This window comes from Rhinatrema bivittatum, chromosome 6, assembly GCF_901001135.1.
Source record: "Rhinatrema bivittatum chromosome 6, aRhiBiv1.1, whole genome shotgun sequence".
NCBI classification, from domain to species: domain Eukaryota; kingdom Metazoa; phylum Chordata; class Amphibia; order Gymnophiona; family Rhinatrematidae; genus Rhinatrema; species Rhinatrema bivittatum.
In genome coordinates this window covers 180,189,698-180,202,241 of record NC_042620.1, presented here as the reverse complement: position 1 = coordinate 180,202,241, position 12,544 = coordinate 180,189,698, and the positions used below count along the sequence as shown (strand labels likewise).

The window sequence follows — 12,544 nt, the reverse complement described above, 5'->3', positions numbered from 1 at the left end:
GAGTGCATGAGGCCAGATGGAGGCTAAGGACTTGGAACTCGGAAGACTCAGATGAGGACTTGGAACTTGGAAGGTACAGGTGGGCACTGTCCCTCAGCACACACCTACACAGCCCGCCATGGGCTGGTCATGGACCACCCTGTCCTACTGCGCGCCCTACACAACCTGAGAAGGCTGGTCACGGACCACGTGGGAGTGGGACAAGCGCCGGAAGGGGATCCAACCAAAAGAGGCTCCAATGACCAGAAACAGGAACCGGAACAATATGGCTTTACCCTCATGGTGGTCATCTGGAGGACTTGAGGAGCTGGGAAGACTCGAAACTTGGAAGACTCAGAAATTGGAAGAGTTCAGGAACATCAGGTCTTCAGGAAACAGAACAACGGAACCTCTGGACATGGAACAACGGGACCTCTGGAACTAGGACAAGGCAACAAAGGAGCTCCGATGTGGAAAGAGAAAAGGAACATCAAAAACCTGGAAAGAACAGCCATCTAAACAAGTGAAGACCAATGAGGTCCTTGATCCGAGGAGGAGCACAGACAACTGTGGACTCCAGATACGAAGGTCCCGAGGAACTGGAAGTGAGCCCTTTTAAAGGGCTGAAGCAGGAAACAAGCTGAGGCTGGCTTCTGGTGGGGCCATGGGATTTTCCCGCCGCTGGCCCTTTAAATAAACTGAAGGGGCGCGTGTTGGTGCCTAGGAAGGGCCAAGGAGTGGAAGCAGGGCCGAGGACAGCGGCGTCCCTGTCATGTGGCAGAGAGAGGTCCTGGCAGCGGCGCACAGGCCGCAGAGGTGGACAGTTCCGGCGGTGGCTTGCAGCCACCAGAGGAAGTCCCAGTGATGGCTTTCCCCACCAGAGGCGGAGTCAGCAGCAGCGGAACTTAGGCCGCGAAGGGAAAAAATGGCAGCGGCTCCCTGCCGCAAAGGTGAGGGCATCCCAGGGCAGCACTAGGCCATGAAGAACAAGGCAGAAGCAGCGGCGGCTCCTGCCGCTAGAGTTGAAGTCTGCAGCAGCGGCCTCCTGCTGTGATGGAGGGATGCCGGTGGCAGCAGGCCACGAAAAGATGCACTGGCGGTGGCTCTTTTTGCCGCGGAAGGCGGTGGTGGCAGCACCAGGATCGGGGCACAAGCAGAGCATCTCGGCAGTGGTGATACCGGTAAGGTGGAGGGCCTCCTCGTGGGATGGGGTCCACAAGCAGGGATACAGCAGCACCCCTTCCTCAAAACCCCCTCTTCAGTCTCTCCTCTATGGCTGAAGACAAGAAGGCATATCTTCTATACCAGCTGGGGAACTTGGGGGTCCAAACACAAGATCTTCAAAGCTTGGAAGGAACTGAAGCATTGAGACGAAGCAACATACTGAAGACAACGTAGACACACGATGAAACTCAAAAGAAGATATGACCCAGATTGAATTGACGGCTCAGAGGTAGTAATAGCATCTTAAGAGATGGTCCAGTTCAGATTTTTATTAAATCAAGACGTGAGTGACGAACACCTCCACAGCATCTTCTTGAGAGCCATAGCCAGATAGTGTGTTTAAGGCATAATTGTTGGAATCTTGGATGCAAGGTGGTATACCAGGAGAATGCAAAACTTGCAGATACCACTTGTTTAAAGAAACATTGGTACAAGGAGCGCCAGGTGGAGCAAGACAGTCCAAACATTACTTAAAAGATGGAAAACTGGCTTTGGGGCGTATTCTATACCTTTGATGATAGATGGTACATGGAATTGTGGTTGACAGATGAAATGGAGAAATGCACAGGGTTACTGAACCCAAACTCTTGAAAAGCCAGATGGACGTGAGAAGTCCCTTTATACGGTCGAGAAGGAAGTTGCATCTCAGGTATAATCCACATGTTAACGTGGGCTCCCATTCCACGAGGTGTTACTCCATAAGGTGTTAGATGGTCAACAGAATTACATGCCCAGCTTTATACAAGGAACCATTTCTTAAAGAGGATCTCCAGAATGGCTTGATAGGTGGTAAGCTCCAGAAGGCACGGCTAGATGACAGTCGGGGATTCCAGCAGAGACTGTTAGATGCTCATTTCCATCATAGGTGAAAAACAATTTGAAAAGCTGGCAAGTTTGGTCATCCTTGAAGAGCAGTCCTTAGATGGAGCAAGGGGTCCCTCCTGATGGAAACAGAGCAGAAAAACAGTGCGGGCTTTCCAGACAAGCCTGAAGGTGGCAATCACAGACCTTGGTCTGGCAGCAGAGTCAGCATCAGATGGATGGATGAATAATAAGTAAGGATTTCCCAATCCGGACTTCAGCAGCTCAGAAACTGTGCAAAGGATACCAGAAGGATGAAGGCTGCGACTCTGGATTCCAAACAACTTGCCATGTTGAAATTAAGGCAAAGAGGAACAACAAGATGATATCTCAGGAACTTTGGGATGGAATTAGAAGCTGGACTTCCCACTTGTGCAGAGCAGCTTCGGGATGGTAGCTGTAATTAGTCCCATGACAAGCGCCAAGCTGTGTGAAGCATGAGCTGAATTGGAACTGGCGGAATGAAGCCAGGCCTAGAGAGCAGGCGCCTCCTGCAGGTCGGTCAAACCCAAGGACCTGGAGTCACTGTAATCTGATTCAAGTAGGCATACACTCCCTGAAGCTTGATGATGCTCAGCAAAGAAACAGGGCTTGGTAATGATGATGTGGAAATGTGGGCACAGGCGCCTCCTGCAGGTCGTGTACAACCCAGGATAGAACCCCACATCTCTGTGGAACCAAAGAGAGATGGCTCTGGAATAAATGCAGGTGCCTCCTGGTGGTCAATAGGAGCTCCAGGAGGCTTGAAGAAAATCTGGATGCAGGCACCTCCTGCGGATCGTAAAAATCCAGACATACCAAAAAATGAAGCAAACAGCAAAGTCCAGGAAACTAGGAGCAAACATTTTCTATGCAAGGAACAAGATTAAAAAAATATCTAGGAACTTGAGCCCGTCGCAGGCACACGCTCATCGAGCTCATGGCCTTCGTAGCCTGTTGCGAGCGCGTCCTACAGCTGGTGTTGAGAACATGGAGGCATAGTCACTAGCTCATAGGAGAGCATGAGCCCCTGAACCATGGCATGACTAAGAGAGGAGCCCCAAGTCACACTGTGGGAGGTGAGGACATGCAAGCATGGGGGGCACAGGAACAAGGCAGGGCTGGAACTAAGGCAAGGAACTTCGTAACAGGAACATGGCAGGGTCAGCCCTCCGCTGGACCTACATGCACCAATGAGACCCAGCGACACAATGCTGGTCTCAGGAGTAGCCCTCCAGCCACTCGGAAGCCCTTCCAGACCTGCCGCTTGGGAACGATGAGTGCATGAGGCCAGACAGAGGCTGAAAACCTGGAACGTGGAAGACTCAGATGAGGACTTGGAACTTGGAAGACTGAGATGAAGACTCATGAAACTTGGTAGACTCAGACGAGGACTTGGAACTTGGAAGGTACAGGTGGGCACTGTCCCTCAGGGCGCCCTACACAGCCTACCATGTGTTGGTCATGGACCACCCTGTACTACTGCACGCACTACACAACCTGAGAAGGCTGGATGCAGACCATGCGGGAGCAGGACAAGCGCCGGAAGTGGATCCAACCAAACAAGGCTCCAATGACCGGACATAGGAACTGGATCAATACAGATTTACCCTCGGGGTGGTCATCTGGAGGACTCGAGGAGCTGGGAAGACTCTGAACTTGGAAGACTCAGAACTTGGAAGACTTCAGGAACATCAGGACTTCAGGAAACAGAACAACGGAACCTCTGGACACGGAACAATGGGACCTCTGAAACATCAGGACTTCTGAACATCAGGACCAAGGAACATCTGGAACATCAGGACATCTGGAACTAGGACAAGGCAACGAAGGAGCTCTGATGAGGAACGAGACCAGGAACATCAAAGACCTGGAACAAAGAGCCATCTAAACAAGTGAAGACCACGGAGGACCTTGATCCGAAGAGGAGCACAGACAACTGTGGATTCCAGATATGAAGGCCCCGAAGAACTGGAAGTGAGCCCTTTTAAAGGGCTGAAGCAGGAAACAAGCTGAGGCTGGCTTCAGGTGGGGCCGCGGGCTTTTCCTGCTGCTGGCCCTTTAAGTAAACTGAAGAGATGCATGCCGGTGCCTAGGAAGGGCCAAGGAGTGGAAGCAGGACCGAGGACAGCGACGTCCCTGCCGTGTGGCAGAGAGAGGTCCTGGCGGCGGCGCACAGGCCACACAGGTGGAGACAGTGCTAGCGGCGGCTTTTAGCCGCCAGAGGAAGACCCAGCGACAGCTTCCCCCAGCAGAGGCGGAGTCAGCGGCGGCGGCATTAAGCCACGAAGGGAAATAATGGCGGCGGCTCCCTGCCGCAAAGGTGAGGACGTCCCAGGGTGGCACTAGGCCTCGAAGAACAAGGCAGTAGCAGTGGCAGCTCCTGCCGCTAGAGGTGGAGTCTGCAGCAGCGGCCTCCTGCCGCGATTTAGGGATGCCGGTGGCACCAGGCTGCAAAAAGATGCAACGGCGGCAGCTCTTCTTGCTGAGGAAGGCGACGGTGGCAGCGCCAGGACCAGGGCGCAAGCAAAGAGTCCCGACAGTGGTGACAGCGGTAAGGTGGAGGGCCTGCGAGCAGGTACGCAACAATTGCAAGATGACTGGGAGATTGGGCATCCAAATGACAAATGAAATTTAATGTGAGCAAGTGCAAAGTGATGCACATAGGGACAAATATTCCATACACAATATGAGGTTCCATATTAGGAGTCACCACCCACAAAAAAGGATCGACATTGTTGTGAACAATGTGTTGAAATCCTCAGCTCCATGTGTGGCAGCAGTCAAAAAAGCAAACAGAATGTTAGGAATTATTACGAAGGGAATGGAGAATAAAATGGAGACTAACATAGTACCTCTGTATTGCTCCATTCTGCGACTGCACCTAGAGTACTGTGTGCAGTTCTGGTTGTTGCATCTCAAAAAAGATAGAGAGGAACTAGAAAAGGTACAGAGAAGAGTGGCCAAAATGTTAACGGGGATAAAATGGCTTCCCTGTGAGGAAAGAGGTTTGAGCTCATCAGCTTGGGAAAGAGATGGCTGGGGGGAGATATGATAGAGGTCTATAAAATCGTGAGTGGAGTGGAACAGGTAAACCTGAATCGGTCGTTTACTCTTTCAAAAAATACAAAGAGTAGGAGACACTCCATAAAGTTGCTCTCAGTGCACAATTAAGCTCTGGATTTCATTGTGATAAAGGCAGTTAGTGTAGTTCTTGTGACTTCTCTGTATCTTATTTGCAATATCAAATCACACCATGTGATGATCACTGGTGCCCATGTGATCACCTACATGGACATTAGAGACATTATCCCCATTTATGATGACTGGGTCAAGTATGACACTCTCCCTCGTGGGTTCCATTACCAATTCTTTGAGCAGAGCCCCTTTAAAGGCATCCACCATCTTTCTACTTCTTGCAGATTCGCAGAAGGGATACTCCAATCTACATCAAATTTTAATCTGCTGTATGTGATGGGGGGTGGAAGACTAATGTACAGGTACTGGGAGAGGGATCTTGGGATGACAGTGTCTGGCAATCTGAAGATGGTGAAGCAATGAGACAAGGTGATAGCTAAAGCCAGAAGAATGCTGGGCTGCATAGAGCAAGAAAAAACCAGCAAGAAAAAGGAGGTGATATTGCCCTTCTACATGACCTTGGTGAGGCCTCAACAGGAGTACTGTGTTCTGTTCTGGAAATCGTATCTCAAAAAGATTAGAGACAGGACTGATGCGGTTCAGAGAAGGGCAACCAAAACAGTGTAGGATCTGCATCAGAAGACTTATGAGGAGAGGCTGAAAGATCTGCATATGTACACCCTGGAAGAGAGGAGGTGCAAGGGAGACATAATACAGACCTTCAGATACCTGAAAGGTTTTAATGATGTATGATTCTCAAACCTTTTCCATTGGATGGCGACAGTAGAACTAGGAGTCATGCTATGAAACTCCAGGGGCGATGACTCAAAACCAACATCAGGAAATATTTCTTCACAGAGAGGGTAGTCGATGCCTGGAATTCCCTACCAGAAGAAGTGATGAAAATGAAAACAGGGAACAAATTCAAAAAGGCATGGGATAAACACTATGGATCCCTAAAGGCTGGAGGTGGAATGAAGAAAGGGGGCATGGGGGTAACTTACAAGGAGTGGCAGCTACTATCCCTAACAGCAGGTATGGGGATTACTACCCTTAACCAATTTAGCTTACATGATTTTGAAGCATCTACAACATCGCTCTTTGCTTCAATGGTGAGGGTGGGGGAAGGAGGGCATTTGGATTCAGACAACAAACAATGCTGAACCCTGACTTTTACAGTCTAGGGAATGATACACAGATATTAGGGATAAAGCACAGGCCAAGTCCAACAGCAAAGCATGTTCAAACAGCATTGTTTGAATTATGAAGGTGGCTGCTTACCCTGTAAAAATGTTACTAGCAATCATTTTGTTATTCATTTGACAAGTGCTTGGTTCTGAAAATATTAACAATCAAAACCAGGCAACTGTCAAACCCATAAAAATTATTGCTAGCAACATTTTTACAGGGTGAGCAGCCATCTTGATAATTCAAACAATGCTGTTTGAACATGCTTTGCTTTTGGACTTGGCCGTAGAAGCTGTCTTGCCCTTTTTCCCTAATGAACATAAGAACATAAGAAATCGTCATGCTGGGTCAGACCAAGGGTCCATCAAGCTCAGCATCCTGTTTCCATCAGAGGCCAAACCAGGCCACAAGAACCTGGCAATTACCCAAACACTAAGAAGATCCCATGCTACTGATGCAATTAATAGCAGTGGCTATTCCCTAAGTAAATTTGATTAATAGCAGTTAATGGACTTCTCCACCAAGAACTAATCCAAACCTTTTTTGAACCCAGCTACACTTACTGCACCAACCACATCCTCTGGCAACAAATTCCAGAGCTTTATTGTAGAGATGTGAATCGGAACCGGAATCGGTTCCGATTCCGATTCACATCGTTAATTTTTTTTAGTGAGGCCCGATTGCATTTTTGTTTATCGGCTGTGCCCGAGCCGATAACAAAAAACCCACCCCGACCCTTTAAAACTGACCCCTTAGCTTCCCCCACCCTCCTGAACCCCCCCAAAACGTTTTACAAATACCTGGTGATCTAGCGGAAGTCCCGGGAGTGATCTCCCAGTCTCGGGCCGTCAACTGCGCTAATAAAAATGGCGCCGATGGCCCTTTGCCCTTACCATGTGACAGGGTATCCGTGCCATTGGCTGGCCCCTGTCACATGGTAGGAACACTGGATGGCCGGCGCCATCTTTAAAAACAAGTAAGAAACACCACAAATATAGAATAAAACCTAATATTTCAATAAACCCAAACATTGTTCCATCACAGACAAACTCATTCATACTAAACTGCATCTGAACTGTTTACCAGTATTGGTTCCAAACATCCCACAACAGCCAGATAATGTATAACTCCAGGCCTCCTCTAAGAAGTCACAAAATGGCCCCCAAGGATATCAAAATTAGGAGCATCAGCTGTTATCAGACTTTAAAAAGCAGAAGTGAATACCACAATGTTTACTTTCTCAGCATAACAAATAGAAACTATCAATGAGGGAAAAGGCGTGGTTTCAGTAATGTAATTTATTTCTTTTTGGTTGAGTGCCTTATTTTAGCTTTATCTGTGAAATGTGTAAGCTAGTTAATTCTTTCAAGTGTATTATCAGCTTAATAAAAAAAAACAAAAAAACCCTTCACCTGTCTGAAATTACAGCACTTTCTAAAGGCCATGAATCCTTTTACTGACAAGGTTCTTGGAACTTGACATAAGAACAATCCTGTTTCATGCAAACTTTTTCAACATCCCAACATACTCCTTTCAAGCAAGTAATTTTAGTCATTAGAATATTCTGCTTCGCAGGACATTTTTTAAGCAGATACGGAACAGATTCAGATGGAAAAATATGCTTAATGATAGAATGTTCCTACAAAGGAGAGCTTAATACACCGTATCTGCTGTTCCGTAGTACAATGCTTTGGAGATTGTGAAATAATTTATTGGCAAACAAATGCCCATAACTATAACAGATGTGCTCATTACACTTAAGGCCAGATTTTTAAAAGGTTACGCGCGCCGGGCCTATTTTAAAAAGGCCCTGCGGCGCGCATAAAGCCCTGGGGCGCGCGTAAGTCCCGGGGCTTGCAAAAAAGGGGTGGTCCAGGGGCGGGGCAGGGGCGGAGTCAGTGGCTCCTGGCACTGCAGCCATTTGCCGCTGTGCCGGGGATTGCGCGCTGGCAATTGGCCAGCAGGCGAAAAAAGGTAAAACAAACATTTTTGGGGGGGGGGGGGTTAGAGTAGGGCTGGGGGGGGAAAGGTTAAGGGAACGGGTGGGGAGGTCAGGTTAGGGGGAAGGGAACAGGGGAAGGCTGCGCGGCTCAGTGCGCGTAAGGTGCACAATTGTGCACCCCCTTAAGCGCGCCGACCCCTGATTTTATAACTTTATAAGCACATGTACGCCCGCGCGCAACCTTTTAAAATCTACCCCTAATAGTCTAGTTCCCTGCCCATCAACTCTCATCTACCAGTATGTCACGATGCCATGATCTCTCGGTTGTGCAGCATTTTTTGTTTCACTATGACTGGAACTCATCCATGGCTTCCTTCTCTTGCTCTCACCTTTGGATGCCAGATTGAGGGTACAGTTGCCTACAACTAGAATGGGATTCAGGTCAGATGTAGTACTTCTGCTGATGATATTTCCCCCTATAGACTGAAAGAAATTGTTATTCAGTATGCTTCAGGGACAGTATCATTTACTGTTAAATTATTACAGTTTAATAAAATGGTAACATATAAGCCATGGCTAGGAAAGTCCTTTGAACTCTCTTTTCCATTGTGTTTTAACACTACTATCTGTGAATAGTATAAACATTTGCCTTAATTCAATACTCCAAAAATGACAGGATCTTTACAGGACACTACATACCCAATGCACAGTTGCAAGATTTAGATTGAAATACTTTTGATTTTGTTTCTGAATACATTAATTTAGTACTACAGAAATGTAAATATAAATATTAAAATGAACTTTCAAAAAGCATTTTTATAAGTTCAAAGGGCCAAAAAATGCTGATGTGTTGAAAACGAATTGTATGGCAGTTTCTGCTGCAGATGTATGTAAAGAACTGCATGTGGCATGCATATTTCCTGGTGCCTGCATAAAAAAAACATACAGCTGTGTTTCTTATCTGTTGTCCTGCCAAGGTTTTCAGCTGCTGCAGAAGTGCCTGGAAAATCTTGGTTTTCTCTTCAGGGAGCTTGGAAACTGCTTTTGTCAGAGTATCTTTCACCAGAGTCAGGCTACAGCCAGCACCGACTGTTACTCCTGAAACCAGAAAAGGGGCTCATTATTTAGGATTCTAAAATAGCCCAGGTCAGGATCAAACACTTGTGGCCTGAGTCTATATTATAAATGCATTCTATTCAGTGATTCAGTGCATGTTTTTCCATTAGAATAATGGAAGGTTAAAATGTGTATTTTTAAATTTTGAGATCATAGGTACATTTAGTCCAGGAGTGTAAACAATATATGTAAAAATAATATGGAACAGAGCACTTATGAAGAGATAAAACTGACATGATTCCCAGATATAGTTACATTTTATTTATTTAGGGTTTTTCTATACCGGCATTCGTGGTTAGAAACCACATCATGCCGGTTTACATATAACATAGGGGGTGTGAACGAAATAACAGAACATAAACAAGTGCAGAGATAACTTGAAGTTACAATATAACAAGGATCATATAACTGGGGAGAGAATTAGAGAAAGATAACAGAGTAGTTAATATTAATAATTTACATAATATTGTGAAGTCTCTTATATGATGTTGCTGTCCTTCAATTGGGGTCTGGGAAGGCTTAATAATTTAATGAATTAATTAAATCTGTTATTTCACTTATATATGTGATAGAGCCCCTAAAACAGGGTTTGGTCACCAGATAGAGAAATTCTAGAGGGAAGGCACTTGGTTGCTACTTTTGGGGTTGGCAATAGTTTTATTAAGGGGGATAGTATAGTTCTTTAAGTAATGTTGGGAGAAGGAATGTGCATGGGTACAATAAAAGCTGATGCACAGGAGTTTTTAAAGAGAGTTTGGTGGGAAGCTGGAGTGAAATCATGGTGGGAGTTTCTGGCTGGTGTCCAGCATGGCCATGGCTCCAGGAGATGGTGCCGGCTGAAGACAACAGGATTCAATTGAGGGGGCCGTTCCGGACCGCCGCCGTTCTGGACCACCGCTGGATCCCCAGGTTATTTAAAGCATTTGGGGGGGGGTTCGGGAGGGTGGGGGATTTAATTTAAAGGGTCGGGGGTGGGTTTTAGGGGGTTTTAGTGTGTCGGCTCACGATTTTAACAATTTTCACGATAGTTTACACACCCAAACGGCAACAATACGATTCCCTCCCCCTCCTAGCCAAAATCGATCGTTAAGACGATCGAGGACACGATTCACATCTCTATGCAGAATATACTCCTGGGTAATACTGCTGAGTCGCCTGAGAGGAATCGGGGACTTAACAAGTAGAGAACTCCATTTCTGTGACCAGGGAAGAAGATGTAAAAGGAATTGTGAAATAAAACGTTTTGTTTGAAGATACATTTTGGCATGAGACCCTCTTTTATCCCAAGGCATGAATTTGACAGAAGCTGCTATCGGCTGTGGAAGAAGCTGGGGAGAGGCAAGAAGTGTTTAGTAGAGCCTTTCTTCTGCAGCATGGTAAATACCGTTCTTGCCTCTGAACCATATCCACACCACCATCTGCTCAGCCAGTTTTGTTTTTGAACCCACATAGAGACTAATGCTCAGCTCATAAACAGGCATTAGACCCTCCAGGGATGGCTCAAGGCACTCCTTCTCCCCACTCCCTGCCCCCAAGGCACAACACAGGTAAAATCATTGGGATGGCCAACGGGACAGGGTCCTCCTAGGAGTTTCACTGAGTGGTAGTCCCTTGGAGACTGGCTATTTCAGTAATTTTTAAATGCTGGGGAAGGGGAGAGGCAGGAGGGGGATTAGGATTCATAGAGATAATATTTCTAGGAAGCTGGCAACCTTACCACATTCCCATGAACCTGCCTCCTAAAATCCGTCCCCTTGGAAAGTGGAATATCGGTTAATGGTGGGGGTGGGGGGTGCTGTTTTTGGTGCAATTTCACCCTCCCCAGTACAGTCTTGCTCCCTCTCAAATTCACTTCTCTTTCCTCTACCACTCTCCCTTTTCGCCTCTCATTCCTCTATTCTACTTCACTCACAGTAAATGATGACATAGACTTAATTGGCATCTCAGAGACATGGTGGAAAGAGGATAACCAATGGGACAGTGCTATACCAGGGTACAAATTATATCGCAATGACAGAGAGGAGCACTCGGGAGGAGGTGTGGCGCTTTATGTCCGGGATGGCATAGAGTCCAACAGGATAAACATCCTGCATGAGACTAAATACAAAATTGAATCTTTATGGGTAGAAATCCCTTGTGTATCAGGGAAGACTACAGTGATAGGGGTATACTACCGTCTACCTGGTCAAGATGGTGAGATGGACAGTGAAATGCTAAGAGAAATTAGGGGAGCTAACCAAATTGGTAGTGCAGTAATAATGGGAGACTTCAATTACCCCAATATAGACTGGGTAAATGTATCATCGGGTCACGCTAGAGAGATAACGTTCCTGGATGGAATAAATGATAGCTTTATGGTGCAATTGGTTCAGGAACCGACGAGAGAGGGAGCAATTTTAGATCTAATTCTCAGTGGAGCACAGGACTTGCTGAGAGAGGTAACGGTGGTGGGGCCGCTTGGCAATAGTGATCATAATATGATCAAATTTGATTTAATGACTGGAAAAGGAACAGTGTGCAAATCCAAGGCTCTCGTGCTAAACTTTCAAAAGGGAAACTTTGATAAAATGAGAAAAATTGTTAGAAAAAAACTGAAAGGAGCAGCTACAAAAGTAAAAAATGTCCAAGAGGCGTGGTCATTGTTAAAAAATACCATTCTAGAAGCACAGTCCAGATGTATTCCACACATTAAGAAAGGTGGAAAGAAGACAAAACGATTACCGGCATGGTTAAAAGGGGAGGTGAAAGAAGCTATTTTAGCCAAAAGATCTTCATTCAAAAATTGGAAGAAGGATCCAACAGAAGAAAATAGGACAAAGCATAAACATTGGCAAGTTAAATGTAAGACATTGATAAGACAGGCTAAGAGAGAATTTGAAAAGAAGTTGGCTGTAGAGGCAAAAACTCACAGTAAAAACTTTTTTAAATATATCCGAAGCAGAAAGCCTGTGAGGGAGTCAGTTGGACCGTTAGATGATCGAGGGGTTAAAGGGGCACTTAGAGAAGATAAGGCCATCGCGGAAAGATTAAATGATTTCTTTGCTTCGGTGTTTACTGAAGAGGATGTTGGGGAGGTACCCGTAATGGAGAAGGTTTTCATGGGTAATGATTCAGATG

At 46.2% G+C, this 12,544-nt stretch overlaps 1 protein-coding gene across 5 annotated transcripts in view; it reads right to left on the bottom strand.

The window, feature by feature from the left end:
- LOC115093864 (aldehyde oxidase-like) overlaps positions 1-12,544 on the bottom strand; it is a 241,379-nt gene that overhangs the window by 152,188 nt on the left and 76,647 nt on the right. For all 5 annotated transcript variants that reach the window (XR_003857428.1, XM_029606215.1, XM_029606213.1 and 2 more), the window contains exons 11-12: positions 9,258-9,409; positions 8,701-8,794 (exon numbers count right to left, since the gene is read on the bottom strand). Coding sequence is in view for 4 of the 5 variants with exons in the window: in XM_029606215.1 (XP_029462075.1) it covers positions 8,701-8,794; positions 9,258-9,409 (246 nt within the window). In the remaining variant the exon portion in view is untranslated. The remainder of the gene's footprint in view (positions 1-8,700; positions 8,795-9,257; positions 9,410-12,544) is intronic.